The sequence below is a fragment of the Aphis gossypii genome, chromosome 2 (genome assembly GCF_020184175.1).
Source record: "Aphis gossypii isolate Hap1 chromosome 2, ASM2018417v2, whole genome shotgun sequence".
NCBI classification, from domain to species: Eukaryota; Metazoa; Arthropoda; class Insecta; order Hemiptera; family Aphididae; genus Aphis; species Aphis gossypii.
In genome coordinates this window covers 41,330,168-41,353,623 of record NC_065531.1, presented here as the reverse complement: position 1 = coordinate 41,353,623, position 23,456 = coordinate 41,330,168, and the positions used below count along the sequence as shown (strand labels likewise).

The following is a 23,456-nucleotide window of genomic DNA, read 5'->3' as shown; positions in this document are numbered from 1 at the left end:
AATTTATTTTAAAAAATTAACTTTTTGGCTGATACAACCATATTTTACTTTTTTTAGCACATAACTCTGGAATATAGTTTTAAATAATTTCCGAAAATGTTAATTTAAAATTAGGTTGGCAACAATCTAAACAACTTCTCGATAAACGGTAAACACGTGATAAATGAAAATCAAATAAATTATAAAATATATAAATTAAATAATATAGATATAAGATAATAGATTATAGGGAAATTAGTAATCGCGAAGCTTTTCTCTATTTCCATGTTTTCATGATTATTGATGTGAATCTGGCATTCTGGGCTCTGGCATCTACCCCTTGTATCTTGATTCTTGACCATCGAAGTATTTTATATTGTTATTAGTTTTTTAAGACTTTATTTATATATTTATTATAATATAGTTACACTTCAATATAGATTGTATTATAAAATAAATAACGATATTTCTTTTCATTTTTTTTTTGACTTCAATTAGAAATAAAAATTCTCAATTATGAGTGAAACATTGAAAATGTTAAAAGAACAATCTAAAAAAAGAAAAAAATTGTTAGCAAAAATGGTAAAATTTACAAAGAATTTATTTAAAGAAAATATGTATCATATATTTTTTTAAATTGTTATTCATAGCTTGGGTTTTCTGATGTTCAACAATTACGACGAGCTTTGAATACTCATAGAGAGGATATGCCAATGAGTTCTGTTCGTAAAGTAATAAATAAATGTAATGCCCAACCAAAGAGTCCAGAACATACATACAATGATTCGTCAACATTTCTCAAAGGCACACAATCGTCGAATCCGCATAATGATTATTGCCAACATTTTGTTGATACTGGTCAACGCCCACAAAATTTTATAAGAGATGTGGGCCTTACTGACAGATTTGAAGAATATCCTAAGCTAAGGGAATTGATTCGTCTAAAGGTATTATTAAAAAAATGAAATTGAAAATTTTTAAAGTTTATTAAACTTTTTTTATGTAAGAAATTAATACTTATAGGTTTTCAATACCTATGACAAATTATTTTGTATCATACAGTTTTTTGTAAAATGAAAAAATATTTACTTTATATACTTTGAATTTGTTGATAGGATGAACTTATACAACAAACTGCTACTCCTCCAATGTTTCTGAAATGCGACCTAAGCACATACAACTTAAAATCATTGAACATAAAATTTGATGTTATACTTATCGAGCCCCCACTTGAAGAATATCAACGAACCTTGGGAGTAACCAATACAAAACTATGGAATTGGAACCAGGTTTTTTAATAATTATTTTACATAAAAATTAAAACTATCTAAAAATAAAATCCTTATTTTTGAATAAATAATATACCCTTTAATAATATTGTGTTCAACTAAGAAGTAGTGGAGCCAGGCCCGTAGCCATGGGGGGCGAATGGTAGCGTTGCCCCCCTAAAAATATTAGAAAGTCATTGTTTTTATATATAATGCCCCCCCCCCCAAAAAAAAAAAAAATTTACTTTGCCCTACCTGAAAATTTGATCTGGCAACGGGCCTAAGTGGAGCTTTTGTAAAACAACTAAACATACTTATATTTCAATCTTCTCAATCTCTATTGCTCTTTAACTATACTTGTTAGCAATGATACATACCATAAAGACCAACAATTATAGACTTAAAAGGTTTATTTGTCTTGATAGCTTTTTATTAACTCAAAGCATTTTATTATTTTTATTAATATTATAATCATTTAAACTAAATTAAGTATTTAATTTGTTTAGCTTGAACTGCGCTTTTTCCTCTCAAATGTTTTCCTTATTTATAATTATAAATAATTTATAATATCTACTAAATTTCATTATTATGTATACCTTATTTATAGTCAGTTATTTTACCTAAGCATAATAAATATTAATGTTTTTATTATTTGAATAGATAATGGACCTAGAATTAGGCGAATTAGCTGCCAATCGTAGTTTTATTTTTCTTTGGTGTGGTTCATCTGATGGTTTGGATAGAGGCCGTGATTGCTTACGTCGGTGGGGTTTTAGACGCTGTGAAGATATTTGTTGGATTCGAACAAATTCTAAAAATCCTGGACATTCAAAAAACCTAGAACCAAATGCTGTCTTTCAACGCACGAAGGTTGGCTATTATTATACCATTGTAGTAATTTTATTTTGACTAGTTTTATGGATTATAGGAACATTGTTTGATGGGCATCAAAGGAACAGTTCGTCGATCTACAGATGGTGACTATATTCACGCTAATGTTGATATTGATTTGATCATTAGTGAAGAGAATGAACATGGTTCTATAGAAAAACCTGTTGAAATATTTCATATTATTGAACATTTTTGCCTAGGAAAAAGAAGGTATTTTAGCCAATTACATATTTATATCTTTAATTTTAATATTATTATACAATTTATAAATTATAGTTTTAATTTTTTTGTAAATGTTATTTACTTGTTGTATTGACTATTTTAACTGTTGATTTTTCCCTTAGATTACATTTATTTGGTCGAGACAGTACTATACGCCCAGGATGGCTTACTTTAGGACCTGAATTGACTAATTCTAACTTCAACACAGAAATGTATAATGGATATTTTAGTAATGGTCAATTAACAACTGGTTGTACTGACCGTATTGAGGTACTTAGACCAAAGTCTCCTCCACCTAAATGTAAAATACCTATAGGAATAAGAAAAAGCAATTCTTGTATAAATAGAGGTAGAGGAAGAATATAATATTTATTGTTTAATGGTAAAAGACTTGAATTTAAAAAGATTTAAGTTAAATTAGAATATATACAGTGTGATCACGATAAGTGGAAACACTCAATAACTTTGTGCAAGTTTCATATATTTAAATTCTGCTTTTTTGGCTTACTAATAAACATTATTATACACATTTTTAGATAATTAAACTAAATTTGTCACAATTAATTTTACGCATGCGCACAAAATTTTTTTTTTAAATGACGATCTATTTTCGACCACAAATTATTTTTTAATGAATTTTAGTGAATGAATTTCTTTTCTAAATTGAAAATTTCCCAAGTAATAGCAACTTGATTTTATATTATTTGCATGGGTATAACAGTTTATAAAATACTTAATAATAATAATAAATATGTAATAATAAAAATAAAAATATTAGTAGTAAGATTTCTTACTAAATCTTCTCCCAAACATGTAAGATGACCTTCCACTAAACATAAGAGCAAATTTAATATTCCAACAAGTAGAGCTCCAGCCCACAATGCCAATATTGATATTTTATAATCTATTATACCAGTGCAAATAAAATAAAATCAAGTTGTTATAACTCAGCCAATTTTTAACTTAGAAATGGAATTCAACCACTAAAATTCATATAAAATACAGAAAAAAATAATTTGTGCTTATAAATAGGTCATATAATTTAAACAAAAAGTTTTTGTGCGCATGCTCGAAATTAATTGTGACGAAAATATTTTAATTATCTGACAATGTGTATAATGTTTATTAGTAAGCCATAAAAGCAGATTAGAAATATATGAAGCCTGTACAAAGTTATTGAATGTTTCCACTTATCGTGATCACGCTGTATATTAAACTTTCTTTCTCCTATGTCTTAATAGGTATTTAATCTTGCCGAAATATCAATATCCTAATGTCGCTTGGACTTTTAAGTACTATTTATTTTTTAACCTATTTAATTTATATAAGATAGTTATCTTTCATAGTTTCATTTTATACTATATTAAATCTGAAGACTTACAATAATACTGATGTGTAAAATACTTAATATTAAATCATAGAAAAATAGATTTTATCTACCAAAAAGTAACAAATTAAATAATGTTGATCTATATGAAATACTTGTTACCTCTAAAGTGATCATATTTATATTTTTCTGTATATACTATTAACTTTATTTTTATTTTTAGCAGTCAATTTTAAATTTAAATATTTTAACTTGCATTTATAGTAGTTTATTCTTATATTATGATCCAAGCAGTTCACTACGGCCACTGTGTTCTAAGTATGGCAAATGCAATACCAAATTTAGGTTGGTAGTGCCAATCGGGCGATAATAGTCCGTAGAGTGTAAGTACACAATTTATAGATACTTGGACTAACATATTGTATAAAGAACATACAATTTGTGCTATATTTTAGTGTTATAAGTTCCCAATTTCCTGATACCTCTTATCTCAAATTTTATTTTTATGCAAATTATTTGAAACTGACATCTTAAGTATATAAAAAGTTATAATTATTTTATAATCTTATCATATTCTACACTTGATTAGGTCTTTTAATCAATCCCATGCTGGGATTTTATATAATTAAATAAATAATTTTATATTATGGGTGTCGCATAACGTTATGTATAAGCTATACATCCAATATATAAGTTTAAATTCATAATATGCATAAATAAATATTATAAGTCCCAATGAATATTCTTAAATTATAACAAAAAACTATTTTTTGTTGTTTAAATATGGAATTTAATCCAAATTGAAACTTTAAACACGTGTAAAAATAATATCTCATATAAAAAAAAATTTGTTGGTTCCATTATGAACTACTTATGAAGAATTTTCCATTTAACTTTTAAGAATTTTGACTCCGCAAATAATTTTTCATAGATTTCTAGAAAAAAAATAAGTTGAAAAAAGGTAAACAACTGAGTACTACTCTGCTGTATATCAGGTGTCATCAAATAGGTAACTAACAACTGTTAAAGGTGAATTTAATGGTATACGTTATACATAAAAAATAATTATGAGCGGAAACAATCTATCGACCTATATCACTAAGTATATTTCATGATATATTTTCATACAAAAAAGCTATTTAAGCCATTTATTTTACTAATAGTATAGTATTACGGTAAATTGACAATATTTTGTGCTATGTAATATTTAATTATTATAATAATATATATTTATACAATGTTACAATAATTGATATCTCAAAATTAAATTTTATCTTTTTGTAAATACCATAAACAGCAAAATTTCATTTATAATATAAATAAATGTTATCTTAAAATAAATTTAAAATGTCATTATATATGATAAAAACTAAAAATCATGATATAATATTTAAAGTTTAATAATGGTTTTAAATTACGTTATGTAAATAAAATAAAATTGTCCTTATATAGTTATTTAATTTTTATGGATACAGTATAACTAGATTTAGTTAATATAATCAGATAAATTTTTATGGATTTTTAAATAAAGAAGTAAGAGTTCCATTACATTATTTGAAATATATTTTTTATTTTATTATATAAGCAATAATAATTAAAAAATAAAAACATAGTTAATTTTCAAAGTAACAATTTGTTTTATAAAATATATGTTTAAATTATACTTGCGTATACTTATGCACTGCTAAATAAAACCAAAATAAATTTATAGGGTGCCTCCGGATTTTTAGAAAATGACTAAGGTTGCCTTGAGTCAAAAAAAGTTAAAAACCTGTTTTAGTTAAGCTTGAATTTCTAATTCTTAAAATTTAAATTGTCTATATCTAACTTTAAAAAGTTAATATATATTGAAAATTATATCATGACTTATGAAATACAAATGGTAATAATGTAAACACTGAAAATTTCAAATTTCTATGATCATTCGTTTTTGAATTATAACAAAATAAAGAAATTAATTAAGTCTGGTTTAACACAAAAATTCTAATTTTTCCTTAATTCATTGCTTGTTTTTCTCGATTATAAAATTAAAGTAATGGAAATTTTTTAGTTTTGTCCTCCACAGTACAAATTAAATCTCATTTATGATATAAAATTTTAGTATCCATTTCATGAAAAAATAACCACTTCAAACATTTTTTCATTACTTCACTTGTAGAAAAAAATACAGTTAAAAATAATTTGATCGAGTGGATGAAACATAAACACGGACAAAAGAAAAAAAAACACACATCATTGTAAAATTAATACATCCATGGCTCCGCTCAGTCTAAAATGTATAGATCAAAGTAAGCTATATATAGTAAAAAAACAATAATAACAAAAATTAATAGTTCAATACGTTTAATACACAAATACTTCAATGAATATATAATATATTTTATTTAATATTGAATCGGATTAAAACCAATATATTTATCTATATTTAACACATACCATTTAATTAACATGAATTACACATTAAAATATTTTTGAATAGATACATGATAGGATTTTCTTGATATTGATAAAAATACAATCAAAATAAAAAAATAAAAAACATAAAAAGAATAATTAATCAATTTTTTTCAACTCTTTCCACAACAGTTAATTTCTTACATCTAATGCTTACAAAATATTATTGTTGAAATGATATAATTATATTGGTTTACTTATAATTTAAGGAGTGATTATGAAAATGTGAATATAATTTTAAAATTAAAGGGCCGACAACAATTTATAATTTTAGAGCAATTCAATAATGCATGTATTTATTAATGATTAATAATATATTTGAAAGATAATAATAAAATTGAACTATAACCAATTTTAAAGTGAGGAAAAAATTAAATTAGTATTTGATAATACTTAAAAAGATATGGAAAGAAATAAAAATACATAGAATACATATATATTATTAATATTGATTTAAATACATTGTTAGTTAAAACATAATTTAATGATTATAATCTAAGAAAAAATCTAATTTAGTGTTAATGAAAACAAATATGTAAGTTTTATTTGTTTGTTTTTAAAGACAACAAATAAAAAGTTAATTATAATCAATAGAGAAACATAAAATTGTGAAAATAATTATCATTAATCACACACAAAAACACTAACAATTATTATAAAATTTTACTTCTGAAAGCAAAGTTGGAAAATTGTTGATAATAACAAGTTACTCTGGTAGCAGATTAATATATGTCAAACTGCATAATATCTGCCTACTTTTAGCGTTGTAAATTAAACAAAACGCTTTAAATATTAATTTTTCTTTGTATAAGTCATACATTATAGTGGGTTAAAGTCGTAATATAGTTGTCCAGGATGAGATACATCTCCATTAGAATATTCATGTGTTATAATACAATATATATTATATTATTTAACATAAATGAATTATTATTTTTGGCGGCCCTTATTTTTATAATTGTCTGATATTTAATAGGCATATACCTGCTTGTAAATGCAATTAAAAATCATATATGTATTATGAAATTATAAAAGTATCTGGGTTAACAAATTACAAAAATATGATTAAAAACAATCACCGCGACAATAATACTTTTGAACAGCAGTCAAAGGATAACGATTCATATTATTTTTTTCATTTGATTTAAAAATATAATAACGTTAAAATCTAATTATTATCACCATGGCTGCACAAACAATTACCAGACAATGATATGTTTGTTGCAACACTTTAAATATCAGTCTTTCGATGTTCACATATCGGATAATGTAATATAATCCGTGGGCGCCTTCAGATAACACAATGTTTCGCAAATAATTTACAAAAATAAAGAATAAAAACTACATAAAAACAATACGTAAAAATTAATAATAATGACTAACATTTAGCGCCATTCTTCACATTTTTCAACATCATCTTTCGTTGGCCATTATTTACAAAGTAAAAAAAAACTTGAGTTGATACTTATAAGTTATTAGTTTATACTTACAAGGCGTCGGCGTATTTTAAATATCTCTAAATATATATAATAGTATTAAATAATAATAAAAAAAAATATATATAATTATTTTATACTTACGCTTTATTTAATCAGTTTTCAGCCTCCACTTTGGACGGCTTTTGTATGATTTTAGATGGAGTATCTCCAGGTTGAGAATTTGACATGCCATTTTCTAAAATGAAGTACATACTATACATTTATGCTTAATATATTATAATTTATAATTTTACAAAATAAAAACAATGTTCTAAATTTTTATCAATTTTATACAAAAATGATGTCAAGCTTATTTACAATTTAATGTAACATTAGCAATATAAATTGTTATTCTTAAACAATTTCTGTATTATTTTTCAACTAGGGAGTTGTCAACTAATAATTTAGGGTCATTATACACATATGCTGAATAAAAGTTGTCAAGTGGGTCACTCACTATGTGGAGGTATTTAATTTCATTTTAATGATAGATTTAAAGTACACAAATAACGATTTTGAACAAAAACGATCAGTTAGCCTAATCACCCTTATACCATAAGTATATTCCATGATATTATGTTCTTTAATGATGTAGCTATCAAAACCATTTATTTTAAAAATGTATACCAGTTGTAATTGCCACTGCGAGCATTGACTACCCAATGAGGACCCATAATTTTCATATTTCTATATGAACATACGATTTAGAATGCTTGTAAAGGCATAAAAATAAAATATATCAATTATTAACATAAATTAATCTTCAATTATACAACTGTTGATAATTATCTAATTTTTTTTAGGGAATAATGATTTTTTTAACATACTGCCTCTATTTATATTAAAAATTACTATTTATTATAACCATAGTCATATTAAATATTAATTAAAGTAATGGTTATTGATTTCTTGATATGATACTTCTGCTTAACATAACACGTTTATTTTTGTAAAACATGTAATCATTTTAAAAATGGCAAATTGAAAATACCATAATATTACTTTACTAAAATGTCTATCAAATGTATGTGTATAATAACATTAATAACAGTTATCAAATATTTATTTTGGTGTACTTTTTTGCAGTCCTGTTATTAATTTAAGAACCTACACAACCTATTCGTTTTGTAGAAAAATGGTTTGAAACTTAGGGATTATACTTATTTAGTATTTAAATGTTTTCCAAACTATTAAAATCTATGAATTAAAAACACCATATGGCATATACTCTATTTTAAAATTAAAATTATTATTTATTAGAGCATGGAGTCCATAGCCCTTTTAATTATTAAATATACAAATTATTATTATAATAATAAATGCTAAAATACATTATGTACCATACAAACTTAAGTATGTTTGAGCCCATAAGCGTGCGCACGGGGAGGCAGGGGAGGCGGCTGCCTCCCCTGCGAGATTTTTTGTTTCACCGCTATCTTAGATTATACCTACAAACCGGGTGGCGGTTTGAAATCTGGACCTCCTTAGCTAAGGTATTGCCTCCCCTGCCAAGAAGACCTGTGCACGCCTATGTTTGAGCCCTTTGGTAGTCAGTGCTTCCAGTGGTAATTGACAAGTAGTGAACTTTTTTCGACCCACCATTTTAATAATATAAGGTAGGAAGTGCTTACATCTCTATATATCTAACTATCCAAGGGTTATAGATACTAGATCTATTATCTGTCCAGCGAGGGAACCCGCCAATCTGCACATCCTCCTGCATCACCCTGCTATCAAAACCAGTTTTCCTAAGGCAAGGAAACGTTTGGAGATGCACAGAAAAACAGACTTTAGTTGACATAATATCACACATGAATTATAAAGACATTATGATATCTAAATAAATAAAAATGTTTTGCTGTATTGTAGAAGTTGCTGTTTGTTATCATGTTTTGTCTACTTTACTGTTTAAACGAAAATTTTTATGGGGGTCCCACATACAAAAAATATTGTTTGGTGTTCAGTACTTCCATAATCTCAAAAGAAGAAAATTATTTTATAAGAAGTTTAAGACATAAGTATCTAAGATCAAGTTATTATTAATGTTGAAATAATTATACCTAGTAAACGTTATAAGATGTAGTATTTTTCTAAGAAATATAAATATTATTGATTAGGTACTTAGAAAAATATGAAAAATACTGTATTTACAATTTTTTTTACTAATAAATAATAATACAACCTACCTTTTAATGTTGCATCTCCTAATTGTCCTTCAATTGATGAATTGCCATTTACTAAAGGCAAAATGCTCTCAACAATTCTGAAAAAAATGTATAGTTAACTTAAATTCACTAAAAAAAATATATATTTGAAGTACCCATTTGCTTTAATATTTTGATTTTCTTTATTTAATATTGATAATTTGGATTCTTCTGTTAGTTCTGAAGCTGAAATTGTTTCACTAAAAAGAAATATATAAATATATATATTAATAGTACCTTTATGGAGTATTTGTATTCAAAAATTATAACTATTTTTTTTTTTAATTAATAAACTATTTATACTTTTAAGTTAATAAACCAAAATGTGGTTAAAAATTGATTCTTTATAATTGTTTATAATAAATTATAATAAATAAAACACTATAGGTACCTCGGATTGGGAATAACCGCCGTCACACTGCGGCCTTTTGAAGGAACCTTTTTGATATGATTATCTTTTTTTACAATATTATGAGTATTTTTTTTTTTATTATTCTGTAGACAAAATGTTTAATAATGTTATTATAATCAATGTTCAAACATATAATCTTAAAATTAATATTACATGTATTTTTAGAACTTGACTACGGCCTCGAATAGGTTTGGAACAATTACGTGTATTAAACACAGGTCTTGGTATGAGATCATGTTGATATAAAGAACTTGGACTACCAATAGCAGGTGGCATAACCTAAAAATAAAATTTCTTAATTTAATTGTTTTAAAATCTAAAAATATTAAACCTTACATGTTGAGCAGGAAGAATATTACCACGACCAATGTATGAACTTCCAGTAGCTGCCATACTATAATTTGCTCCCCATATACCAACAACAGCACCAGCAACTTCTAATTGTCCACCAGATGACTGTTTCATAACACTCCTTTGTCGACTATTTTGTTGAATATCTCGAAAACGATTAGGATTTTGACTAACCAATCGTCCCAGTCTTTGTTGTGGAAATGGTATATTAGTATGAACTATGCTAGTATTCATAATCTGAGGTGGAATCAATCCTCTTTGATTGAAAATGGTATCTATTTATGTATTTAATTAAGGTGAAAATCTATTTAATTTTAAAGAAAAAAAATCATTACCCAAAAATGATCCTTGGAATGGTGAAATTGATTGAAAACGTTCACCCAACCCTTCTAAAATTGCCTGTCTCATTTTTTCAACCTTAATTGTAAGAGAAAAATGATTTTCACATAAATCTTCAAGTTTATTTGCTGTGGATGCTCTAGCCAAATGATATTGAAATAATCTTCCATCAAAATACATCCATGGACATGTCATTAACCATGGTAATGGTGCACCACAAGCATCATTTGCCAACATGGCAGTTTCAATACCACACATTAATAGAGTGGCTAATTGAACACCTCTCACACTAACAGTACCCTAAGAATAATAACAAAATTATAAATTAGCAAGCAAAATTAAATTAATTATGAAAACATTATAATGATATTTTATTATTTTAATAACAAATTTTTAATGACAATTTAGAAACAATTAACAATTATCAATAATTTGAATGGATGTACATATTATGTTTTTATAAATTTCTTTAAAAAACTATTAAACTAACTTGTAACTCTTGGGTGTTTTCATTTTTTGATAATTCAGGTGCAACAGCTGTGATGATAAGTGCATCTAGTTCAAATTTTTGAAGAATAGGCACTTCTGTAAAAGTCATTATGTATCTAAGAACACATGCAATGATTAATGTATGCTGAGGAACATAGTCTGTGTTGTACATAAGAGGAGTATCTGAACGCATACAAGAAAGAAACGCTCTCAAACGTCTTATATTATCTTCAGGAGTTGTTCTAAAAAAATATTTAAAAGTAAATGTTATTAACTTTATTGTAAAACTTAAGAAATTAAACCTACCCAAACCAAAGTCTATGAACAGTAGGAACACCCCACCCTAAAGGTTCAGCCTTTACTAAATGGTAATGTTTATACATATTTGTTTTGTCTCTAATCCATTCACGTACTTGCATTACTGGTAACTCAACTAAAAAAAATTAAAAATATAATTAAATTCAATTATTATAAGTTATTTAAAATGTTATGTAGGTTTAAAATATAGTATAAAAATATTTTAGAGTCTTCAACAATAAAAATGTTTATCCAACTTTTATTAAAAAATTTTAACATTAATAAAAATATATAAATATTGTTGTGTACAATGTATTAAGATTGGAATAGTTTAATTACTTTCATGTACTTAAAATTATACAGTTGTATTTATTTACTTTTTATTGCATTATTATTAGTTTTACCATCAATTAAAAATGATTGTAAAATTTTCTATGTTAATATTAATTTTAAAGAATGAGGAAAAATTGGGAAGTCCTATTGAATCTTGAAGAAATATTGTCAAAGACCCTTGAATATTAAATATTCATTAATATATTTCCTAAAACGAATATCTAAGAATATACCTTTTTGACTGCTATTTGATTTTGCTAAATAGTGAGCATGATGAAGATTAAACAAAATACCATACACCATTTGACGAGCTTGTCTATAAAATAAATGTATGTTTGGAATTTCGTGATTTATTTCATCTTCTAACACAACAGGTAGTTTTATTTCTGCCTAAATAAATAAAAACAACAGAAATAACAATTATAGTAGTTAAAATATGATTTAAACTAGTTCAAATAATAACCTTTGTTAAGATATGGTATAAATAAGTGGACATCAGACCAGATGTATGCCTTTCGTATGCTGTATTCACTACATCAATAGAAACTTCGGGAACATGAAATTCAATAGATTTATTTGGAGACAACTGGTTTAATGGAGATGTTTGAGCGTTTATATTAAAAGAATTTGAACCAGATTCAGAATTATCATTTAATAATAATTTTTCCTTAAAAAATATAAAATTTGTACAATCAATCACTTCAATATATATAAAAAAAATAAACCAAAACATACTTATGTTAAAATAAAAGAATAAATAGTACAATGTTAATAAATTGAAAGAAATTACCTGCAAATTGAGGGTTTCAGATCCCAATTGTTTAAAATCATTTACTCCAGCTGGTGATTCTAACGAATAATTTTTACCTTTAATATTATTTTTATTCTTTTCTGGGCTTTTAATTTTGTTTTTAATAGCATTATCTTTGGTACCGTCTAAATAATATTGAATACTTTTTTTTAACTTAGGCACTCGTTTATCATCTTTATGTCCAAGTATATGAGCTGCAATTTCATCTAAATTGTTGTTAATAGGAGGTAAATTTTGAAGTGAATCTACTATTTTTTTCACAACTTCTTCTCCTGAAACCTAAATAAAATGGTATTTTTAGAAAATATAAAACAATTTAATTTACAGAAATACCTTAGATATTATTTGATTTATGCCACAACGTTTATAATAATCATAAAGTTCAGGTTGAGGCAATACAAAATTGCCTAAAAGTGAGAGAAGAGCACATAATTTATCCTTGCTCAATTTCAAATCTTCTATTAACTGAGGGACAATATATTCTTTGGCTTCTAATGTTTGTCGCATTGTAAGTTTAAGAGAATGAGCTGAGAAAAACCGCGGTGGATCAAATGCTAAGTATTCAGCATCATCAGCCATCAAACCATGAAATTTATATTGTTTACAATACTTAATAAACTCTAAATGGTGGTCTTTAACCGAGCAAACAACTGGAATTTTCAAATGATGAAAGTAGAGCTTTACAGCTGTTCGTAGACCAACAGGCGGAATCCACCATACCTTAGGTGGCGGTGTTCCTTTAGCAGCAATATGTCGTAACACCTAGAATATTACATTAAAATAGCATTAATAGAAACAAAAATTATTTAATTTATAACTTACAGCATTAGCCCTGTTACGAGTCTCTTCTTGTTTTTGAACCCATTCAATAAAGCGTTCATCTTCAAAAGCACCATTAAAGAATACCACAACATGAACATTTGACTGTCTTAAACTATTGACAAAATTTGTTAAAAATGATACCATTCGGTTCCATTGTCCACCACAAACCCAATCTAAACATAATATAATTTTAAATATTTTACTATAAACTTTACTACCTATAATATTTTGTTATTAAATTTGTTTGAAAATCCTTACCTGAATAATACCCTCCATATAAACGATCTAGGCAACTCTCTGCATCTACCAATAAACAAAATTGAGCTTTGGATACTTGAATTTGACTTAAATTTTGGTGAACTTTCCTAACAACCATTTTCTTAGCAAGTTGTTGGGACACTGTATGTCCTAGTTGAGTAAGATTGACATTGACACAACTACCTTCTATTTTACCACTGTCAAGGTATTCCAAAAGCTTGTCAACACCCATTATTACTTATCTAGAAAATAAAATTTATTCAGGTATTTTTTTTTTTTTTAATCACTAATTATCCTTTATTAAGATCAATTTTTATTAATAATAAAATAATATTAATATTATTAATTATTTTATTTTATTTATAAAACAATTATTAAATTTAACTAATAATATTATAAAAATAGTTACATGAATAAGTAAAATATAGAATTATTTTAAAAAACAATCTTTGCATTTGACAAATTCTCACAAAATAACAGAGGTCTTAATATGAAAATTAACTCCAACGACAACGTAATAGTCCCTTGAACACTAGACATTACTGATGTAAAAAAACCATAGATAATTCGAAGATAACTTCTTAAATTCAAAATCTTTGCATCAATATCAAAAGTAAAATTATATAAAAAACTGAACTGCAAATGAGGTTAGAATTTTAAATTCTATAAATACCCCTTGATGACTTAGTGAACATTAACAAAATCAATTCTACAAAGCAATCAGTAATTTCTAAATAATTGAAGTGTTAACTAATAGAGAACTGGGTATAAATATATAGATTATATTAAAGAGGTGCTACTACATAGAATTGTTTCATGTTCTGTAAATACAATACTATGCAGTAATGTGTTTTATAAATACAGTTGTTTATCATTTCTGTCTGCATATATTAAGTATAGATATTTATGAGAACCAAAGGAGAAAAGAAAAACAGTTAAGGGAACATAATATATAGTATATTGTACATAAAAATATCCATGCATTTTAAATAAATAAAATAAAAAGGGAATTTTCAACAAACTGCAAAATATAATAAGTCAAAAATAAAATACCTTTTATGAATAGTTAAATTTGAATAAATTAAAAATATATAGGTTTATTGAAAATATAATAGTATACTTATATTATATAGAACACTTAATTTTATGAAAATGATTATACCTAGATATTATAGAATAGTAGATTATGAATTATTTATTGTAAATACATATTATTGAAAAATTTCAAATTAAATCTTAAGTTATGATACAATTTATTCTTCTATTATATATTGACAATAGAATTTATGTATTACACTTAACCTTTATTATAGATTATATTTTCAGTGTCTACATTTTTGGAACTATGTATTTAAGAATCATCAAATTTCAATAGAATATCTGGGGTTCACATGGTATTTTTTATTTTTATTTTTTTTATTTCAAAGCAAGTACTTAATGAGTAGGTATTTTAAATTTTATAAAATATTAACAATTATTTAACATAGGTACATATTATATACTAAACAATGAAGTTAAATGGATTCACTAATATTTGTTTTAGTGACATACTCAAAAGTACCAATATGTACATAAAATATTGAAAAATTCAACCTGAAAGTACTAGTCACAGAATATACTATTTAATATTATCTTATAATGATTAAAATTAAATAAATACCTACCCATAGGTAGGTAAAAGATTTTATCATTTTATTTATCATTATCCATCCATAGTTGAAAATTCGATTAAATAAATAAATTTAAGGAAAAAACATTTCTAACATTAATGACATTATTAAAAAATGTACATAACATACCATTTCTCTAGAAAATAAAAACTGAAAAAACCATATCAAATGTTTGCAAAATCACAGATTGTTCAGATTAAAAATCAATTAATAATAAAAAAATTTAATCATAATATAGAAAATGTATTTATATTAAATTCTATAATAAGGTAGTTAGAATCGATTAGGGCTTCAAAGTTCAGATACAGAAATAAATTAATTCTGAACCTTTATAAATCGATTTTTTCACAAAAGTATTGAATAAATAAGTACAAAAATATTGTAAGATAAGAATTATGGGATTGGGAGCAGTGTTATTAATAAATTACAAATCGGTACCACAAGATGGCTTCTTCGTAGACCGGCGATTAACAAGTATTCGTTTATTAATAATAATCTTACCTGCGATATTTCAATAATTATTGCAGAGAAGCAAGAAGTGATCAAATACGGCGATCGAGTGAAACCATAACACACTTAATAAATTGATACAAAAAAGTACGAACTAAACTTATTAACACATAACAGAAAAAACGAATGATAAAATTGGAACTAAATACAACGATAATATTAATAAAAAATAATAATAATAAATGCTACATAACATTAACGAATGGGCCAGAGGCGGCTAGTCGAATACCCGAATGTCGATTAATGTGAATTACTGAAATGGTAATTGCGCACGCGCAAATGCCGGGAATAAAACGACTTGTCCGCGTGGAAGAAAAACAATATTTGATAAAACCCATATACTTACCCGCCACTACTTTTCTAATTTCTAAATCGTAACTATCCATCAGTTTTTGAATTCAAATATTTTATTATTTTTTACTTTCTACATTATGTGACTTGTATAGGTAAAAGCACAGAACTGATATAAAAAATCGATGATCATAACAAGTAAAATATTATTGTCGCTTGCATTATAAAATTACTATAAATAGAATCCATACAGTACAGATCGTACTAAATAATTCCATTTACTATCTCGATTTTTTTTCCGAACGACAGCTGCTGTTGTCACTCGTGAGTTGTGACTCTACGACTTCAGAATATCAGTTGAACTTTCCGATGAAGGTGAATGAATTATTAATATTAATGTTATCAACATAATATTATTCTTGATCCACTTCCAACAGTACATTATTGCAGTAATAAGATTATCAAGATTTATCTAAGATCTAACAAAATCAGTTTATTTAGGTTAGGTAATCTTGGCAAGATATTTGATTTTGTTATTCAATTTGTGCATAAGGAGAAATCCATTCAATCACAATATTGTCAATTGTATCGCTAAACAGTTTACCATTACTACGAATTAAGATACTTAAAGGGTATATCTTAATTTTTGTTTTCAAAACAATTCTTGCTATGACTTAGGTACCTAACATCAAATTGGGTGTCCGATAGTACTTCTCGGAGAGTCACTTATTGTCCATTACCCAAAAGTTCCGACCCTTCACAATAAAGAATGCACAAAGATCAACTACATAATTATTAATTATGAAATTCTTAGCAAAAATGTATCAAGTGTTTATTAATTACTATTAATTTTAATTTTTCAATGTTTATAGTATGGTTGATAATTTAATTTTGTAATTTGACGATTAACACATAATTATAACTTAATGCGTCTGTATAATAATAAATAAAATAACACTACCTATAAAAGTCAAATTGTAATGATTGTACATTTGTAATAAATTATGCTATTTAGTTTCTAATGTGTTATTAAATTATTGAATAACTAATTTTTAGTTAATGATAAATAATAATAAAATTCTTTAAAATAATTTTCAAGTGTTTGTATTTTGTAATAACCTAACTAGAATATGAAAGACTAAAATTATATTTTTTAATTTTAACACTTATAACAAATTAGTATTATTTTAACACCATCACCTGATACAAGTAAAAATATGTACATACGAGGTAATTAAATAACATACAACAATTATATGTAATCCAAAGTTTATAAAAATTTGTAAATTATATATATATAATATATATACATTATATTTTAAATAGTCCACATAACATATTATGAATAAATTAATGGTATATAAATGATATATGTTATCATGAGAGAACCAACACAATTTAAATCTAAAAATATGAGCATTGTTTAAATATTAATAATACTTTTCAATTAAAGTTTATAATTTCTGTTTAACTGCCTTAAAGGTTATTGATTTATAAAAACTTCATTTTACTTTTTTATAAATAAATTTATCTGTTGCATAACACATGTTCCAATCTCAGAAAAAAATTTACAAATGCAGACAATTTTCAAAACAACTTTGTATTACAATTTTATATGAAAAAATTATTCTAATAAATCAAACAAATATTTTTATAATAAATAATTTGTACAATACATTTTATGTAGTATAATAATTAACCCACTAAAAAGATATTATTCAGATTTTTTAAAATGTTACAAAATATAATTATGTGGTTTAATATTCATAGGAAAAAATTCATATAAAATTTAAAGTGCTACTGGTAAATTTATGATAATAAATACATTACTTATTTGAATAATATGCAGAAATGTTGCAAATCAGACTTATAATTAGATAAACTGATACAGTTCATCTTTAAAATATATTTTCCAACACTTTTATAATTCATCATGTTCTAGGGATTCTTCTTTTTCTTCCTCTTCTTCTTCAACTTGTTGATCACCAACAGATTCTTCATCATCATAACTTACTTTTTCATCTAATGGAATGCCTAATGATTGTCTCATTAGAGCCTCAACACTTTCAGCAAAGTCTGCAGATTCTTGGAGCATGAATCCTGACCGTAATGTTGCTAAACAATAAAAATGAATAGGTATATAATAATTTTTTAAGAAAAAAAAAAAGAAAAAAATACAATTTATTATTATTATTATTGGTGAACTAAAACAGTTTTAAAAATATTTAACTAACACAGATAAAAATTAAATTACCTGTTCTAAACAACATAACTGCAATATCTTTTGCTTTTTGGTCATCAGGATCATCTTTCACTCTTCGTAACAAATCCTTTATAAGAGGATGACGAGGATTTATTTCAAGAGATTTACGTTGCTTTAAATAAAATTCTCTTTGGGGATCATCAGCTTTTTGGTGAGCATTAGATAAGGCTAATCTTTCCATATTACCAGTCCAACCAAACATTCCAGCAACAAGAGCACATGGGGATTCAGCCAAACGATCTGATACAACTGCTTTTGAAATCTAAACATTACCATTAATATAATATTAGACAATACAATAGATATATTATATCTTAACTTACTTGATCTTTAAGAGCATTTTCACCAAACCATTTTGTAAGTGGTTCAAATTGAACTTTCAATTCTTCTGCTTTTTCTTTATTTTCAGAAAGAGACACACCCTCTTTAGCCACATTTTGGAACTTTTTACCTTCAAACTCTGGAATAGCTGACAATGTGTATTCATCTACAGCTTCAATTAGATACAGAACTTCATATCCTTTACGAATAATTCCCTCAACGAAAGGAGAACGTTCGAGTTCTGCTTTACTAGAACCAGCAATGTAATAGATATGTTCTTGTTTTTCACTCATACGTTTTACATAATCTGCTAATGATGTAGGAGTTTCTTCAACAGATGATTGGAATCGCAACAACTTGGCAAGACGAGCTCTATTAGATGGATCTTCAATAATACCCAATTTTATGCTATAGAATTGAAGAAAATTAAAAAAGTTCTTATTTAAAATTATTTTATTTTATTAAAATAATAAAATTGTTTACTTACTTAGTAGAATATTCAGCCCAGAATTTCTTGTATGATTCAGCATCCAATTTTTTAAGCATATCTAAAGCTTTACGAATAAGTTTTTTTTTGATGATTTTAAGTAATTTATGTTGTTGTAAAACTTCACGTGAAACATTCAGTGGTAAATCATCTGAATCTACAATTCCTTGAAGGAAACTTAAGTATTTTGGCAATAAATCGTTAAATTCATCTGTTATAAATACTCTTCTAACATAAAGCTTAATGTTGTCCGTTACTGTGCCATATTTGTTAAAAGTATCTGACGGTTGTGCAGATGGAACATAAAGTAAGGATTTAAATGATACTTCACCTTCAGCATTAAAATGTGTATAACTCAATGGATCTTTTGTATCTTTAGTTAATGCTTTATAAAATTCATTATATTCATTTGTTTCTACATCGTCAGGTTTTCTTGTCCATATAGGTTTATGGTTATTAAGAATTTCCCAATCCCAAACAGTCTTGTCTACTTTTTTGGTTTTTGGTGTTTCTTCTTTAGCATCTTCTACTGCTGCATCATCTTCTTCTGATTTCTCTTCTTTCTCTACTGGCTCATCTTCTTCTATTGGTTCTTCTACGGTTTCAGTTTTGCTTGACCATAAATAAATAGGAAAATTGATAAATTGAGAGTATTTTTTGACTAAATTTCTTAGAGTATCTATTTCTAAATTATCAATAGCTTCCTCTTTCAGTTGTAAACTAAAAAAAAATAAAAAAAAATTAAAATTGCAATTAATAGAATCTTTAAATATTAAAAACAAACCTTATTTGTGTCCCTCTTTTAAGTGTTGGTCCTCTAGGGTCTTCAACAATAGAAAAACTGTTGGCATCTGATTCCCATATATATTGTTTATCATCATTGTGCTTAGTGGTGACCAAAACTTTGTCAGCAACAAGAAAAGCTGAATAAAATCCAACACCAAATTGTCCAATCATGTCATTCATATTCTTATCTTGACCTTCTCCAGAGTTCAAATTACTTAAAAACTCAGCAGTACCAGACTTGGCTATGGTGCCCAGATTTCTTACTAAATCCTCACGAGTCATACCAATTCCAGTATCAGTTATATGCAACATTCCAGACTCTTTGTTCACCTAATTTACAAATGTAATTATTAAAAACTTATAAATGTAAACTAAAAATATAAAATGAACTTGAAACTTCAATGAAACATAATGTATTTATTGTTCAATTTATTAGAAATAAATAACAATTAATGGGAACAAAATAAATTTTAATATAATTTCATTTGATATACCAGTAAATAAGGGAAGTAACTTTTTCAAAACTAGAAACTCAATAACACAAAATAAATAAATAAATAGATAAAGGTTAAAAATCATCATATTTAAATATTTTAAGAACATTTGTTAATTTTACAATTGTATAAAAAGAGTAAAAGTATTATTTTTATTAGATGATTAAATCATAATCTATGATTAAAAAATCAAATCAATAAAAGTTGAATAAATAAATTTAACATATAAATCATTAGTGTTCATATAGATATTAACTTTTAACTCAAAAAATCATATTAAAAATAATCGACATTATACATTACCTTAATTCTGATAGAAAGTTCATTAGTTGCATCCAAAAGATTACTATTAGACAATGCCAATAATCTTATTTTATCTAAAGCATCTGAAGCATTTGAAATAAGTTCTCTTAAATAAATCTAAAAATAACAATTAAATATTATTTTGTATCTACCAAAAAAAATAAAAATAATAATTACTTCTTTATTTCTATATAATGAGTTAATAATAAGTTTCATCATTCGATTAACTTCAGCTTGGAAAGTAAATTTCTCTGCTTGTTCTTTTAGTTCCCGTAATTGTGCAGCATTTAAACCATCTAACTTTATTCGTTCTTCTGCAACTATAGCTGCCTTATCATCTGTAATATTTCACAATAAAATATTAGTTGGATTAAAAATATTAAACTTATAATACTTTTATATAATAGTTTAATTTAAATTTATTTTTTACAAAATTTTTTATTAGGACATCTGTTAGTTAAAAAAAAAAAATAATGAGGTATTTTAGTCATGAAATATTAGTTATAATAATTATTATTACATTAGTTAATAATATATTTTTTAAACTAACTTTATATTTATTTTTTCATTATTATATATTATCTAATTATAAATCAAAATATAAAACAAACGTGTAATTTACAAAAATATATCTATCTACTTACATAACAGATAAGAAATATCTATTTTTTACTTTTTTTTTAGTTAGAACAAGAATTTGACCATAGTTGAATTAACAATATTTATTTTAATGTTAACTAAATAATTACATTAAAAAAAAAAAATAATAATAAATAAATGAATGTTGAAAAATAATGTATCAATTAACTCCATAAGGAAGCTACCTAGATAGTTATATTTTATTAGAAATACCTACAGAAAAAAAAAATAAAATTTGTACACAAATATAGTAGGTACCTACAATAAGTAGTTGACATTTTTTTTTTTAACTAGGCTAGACAATACATGGGAAGAAGCATCTATTGATACTACTTCCAGATTTTAACATTTTTAAATTTCTTATAATTTTATAGATTTGGTTTAGTGAGGCTAATCTTTGGATATTTTATTGAATTATATCAGTTGAAAAAATCATTGATTTAAAATATACTTTGATAATGTAGCAAATTAACCTACCTATATTAATTTAGAATAACTAATCATTTAGTTTCAATTCTTTAGTTAAATATCTACGGCACATACTTCTACATAAAAAACATAAAATATAAATATTTAATATTTAAAATTTACCAGTAACTGCTCCTTCTTTGCTGACTCCTTCAACGGTTGTATCAACTGTAAACTCGCTGAGTATTTCACCCTCACCTTCTAGGTCTTCAGCTACACACCGCTCTAAATTTTAAAAATAAAAAAAGTTTATAAATTATCAAAAATAAATCGTCTAAAACTTAACCGATGTATATTATATTATTAGTAAAAATGAAAAAAGTCCGAATGGAACATACCTGCTATTGGCGAAAACGCCAAGGCTAAAACCACAAGTATTAAATACTTCGGTTTCGACATTTTGACGCGACTTTGGGTCAACGTGTAAAAACGAAAACCGACTGTTACACAAACACCACGACACCTGAACTGCTCTCGAATGTCAGTGAACTATCGGGTATCGAATGACGTGCACCGTGCACTAGAGACGAGAAACTGGAAAAAACAACCGTAATACAGAGACATATCGCAGAGTTATGACTTATAAATCTTAACGCAGACCAATGGGAACGCTACACGAACACGAGACCGGCCAATCGTGTGCCACTATGTGGCTTTTCTTTAGGAAAACACGATGTGAAGTTAGTGACGTCATTTATTTTTCTATACGTCACACAGACTGAGTCTGACCCGGGATTAACACATTTGGGCGATGAGCGACGACGAAGGTTTTAAAATCACAGTTGTTGACATACCGGTCTTAAACTAAGATAATAGAAATAACTGATAAAAATAACAACATTTTTCTTTAACAAATATATAACAATTAACAACTATTAACTAAGTAATCGCCCATGACATTTGGTTTTTTTTGCATTTATGTTTTGAATGTAACCGTTCTTGGTGTTTAGAGAACGCTCATCAAAGGCATTTGAGATGTTTGGAAAAACGTCACTTGCCCTCCTACGATCGCTGACCCGTGAATTCCGGCACGTCACATCCGACAGTAAGTTGCTCGAACGTCCTCTAATGAGGTTAATACTGTCCGAATACCGATCAAATCAAGTCACCCCGGCGCAATACTGTCGCGGTCCCGACGAGATGCTGTGGGTTGCTGATACATACTTGCAATACATACGATCGCAGCGTATATGCCGCGAACTCAGCAACAAGCATCAGAGACGGGAAAAAACCGTTCAAGAAACGGCGGATATGATTGGTTTTAGACTACCATCATCAACAACGAACGA

General features: G+C 26.0%; 3 protein-coding genes across 4 annotated transcripts in view; 1 reads left to right on the top strand and 2 right to left on the bottom strand.

Moving 5' to 3' along the window:
• LOC114120430 (constitutive coactivator of PPAR-gamma-like protein 1 homolog) overlaps nucleotides 1-16,349 on the bottom strand; it is a 77,203-nt gene extending 60,854 nt beyond the window's left edge. The window contains exons 1-17 of one of the 2 annotated variants that reach the window (XM_027982333.2): nucleotides 16,107-16,348; nucleotides 13,936-14,177; nucleotides 13,678-13,850; nucleotides 13,189-13,617; nucleotides 12,835-13,134; nucleotides 12,508-12,711; nucleotides 12,278-12,434; nucleotides 11,721-11,847; nucleotides 11,416-11,656; nucleotides 10,922-11,225; nucleotides 10,572-10,861; nucleotides 10,389-10,514; nucleotides 10,215-10,318; nucleotides 9,940-10,023; nucleotides 9,806-9,882; nucleotides 7,722-7,815; nucleotides 6,566-7,657 (exon numbers count right to left, since the gene is read on the bottom strand). In XM_027982333.2, coding sequence (XP_027838134.1) covers nucleotides 7,733-7,815; nucleotides 9,806-9,882; nucleotides 9,940-10,023; nucleotides 10,215-10,318; nucleotides 10,389-10,514; nucleotides 10,572-10,861; nucleotides 10,922-11,225; nucleotides 11,416-11,656; nucleotides 11,721-11,847; nucleotides 12,278-12,434; nucleotides 12,508-12,711; nucleotides 12,835-13,134; nucleotides 13,189-13,617; nucleotides 13,678-13,850; nucleotides 13,936-14,167 — 2,931 coding nt within the window. In that variant the 5' untranslated portion in view covers nucleotides 14,168-14,177; nucleotides 16,107-16,348 and the 3' untranslated portion in view covers nucleotides 6,566-7,657; nucleotides 7,722-7,732. Of the gene's footprint in view, nucleotides 1-6,565; nucleotides 7,658-7,721; nucleotides 7,816-9,805; nucleotides 9,883-9,939; nucleotides 10,024-10,214; nucleotides 10,319-10,388; nucleotides 10,515-10,571; nucleotides 10,862-10,921; nucleotides 11,226-11,415; nucleotides 11,657-11,720; nucleotides 11,848-12,277; nucleotides 12,435-12,507; nucleotides 12,712-12,834; nucleotides 13,135-13,188; nucleotides 13,618-13,677; nucleotides 13,851-13,935; nucleotides 14,178-16,106 lie in introns of those variants that run through there. The other variant, XM_050199871.1, reaches the window with a different exon arrangement.
• LOC114120906 (N6-adenosine-methyltransferase non-catalytic subunit) lies at nucleotides 187-4,134 on the top strand. The gene is made up of 7 exons (XM_027982998.2): nucleotides 187-345; nucleotides 478-561; nucleotides 630-926; nucleotides 1,095-1,268; nucleotides 1,908-2,117; nucleotides 2,176-2,348; nucleotides 2,483-4,134. Exons 2-7 carry the CDS (start codon nucleotides 496-498, stop codon nucleotides 2,724-2,726), a joined length of 1,164 nt encoding a protein of 387 aa, XP_027838799.1. The 5' UTR covers nucleotides 187-345; nucleotides 478-495; the 3' UTR covers nucleotides 2,727-4,134.
• A 1,636-nt stretch (nucleotides 16,350-17,985) lies between the features above and the next one.
• On the bottom strand, nucleotides 17,986-22,853 carry LOC114120349 (endoplasmin homolog). The gene is made up of 9 exons (XM_027982229.2): nucleotides 22,506-22,853; nucleotides 22,291-22,392; nucleotides 21,238-21,398; nucleotides 21,061-21,177; nucleotides 20,262-20,593; nucleotides 19,478-20,197; nucleotides 18,993-19,398; nucleotides 18,661-18,931; nucleotides 17,986-18,521 (listed from the first exon to the last, which is right to left on the bottom strand). Exons 1-9 carry the CDS (start codon nucleotides 22,564-22,566, stop codon nucleotides 18,328-18,330), a joined length of 2,364 nt encoding a protein of 787 aa, XP_027838030.1. The 5' UTR covers nucleotides 22,567-22,853; the 3' UTR covers nucleotides 17,986-18,327.
• Between the last annotated feature and the right edge of the window lie 603 nt (nucleotides 22,854-23,456).

Coding starts and splice junctions, on each gene's coding strand:
- LOC114120906 (XM_027982998.2), top strand. CDS start 496: ATGAGTGAAACATTGAAAATGTTAAAAGAACAATCTAAAAAAAGAAAA. Junction 562..629: donor AAAAATTGTTAGCAAAAATG/GTAAAATTTACA, acceptor TGTTATTCATAG/CTTGGGTTTTCTGATGTTCA. Junction 1,269..1,907: donor AACTATGGAATTGGAACCAG/GTTTTTTAATAA, acceptor TTATTTGAATAG/ATAATGGACCTAGAATTAGG.
- LOC114120349 (XM_027982229.2), bottom strand. CDS start 22,566: ATGTCGAAACCGAAGTATTTAATACTTGTGGTTTTAGCCTTGGCGTTT. Junction 22,393..22,505: donor GGCGTTTTCGCCAATAGCAG/GTATGTTCCATT, acceptor TTTAAAATTTAG/AGCGGTGTGTAGCTGAAGAC. Junction 20,594..21,060: donor AACTTTCTATCAGAATTAAG/GTAATGTATAAT, acceptor TTTGTAAATTAG/GTGAACAAAGAGTCTGGAAT.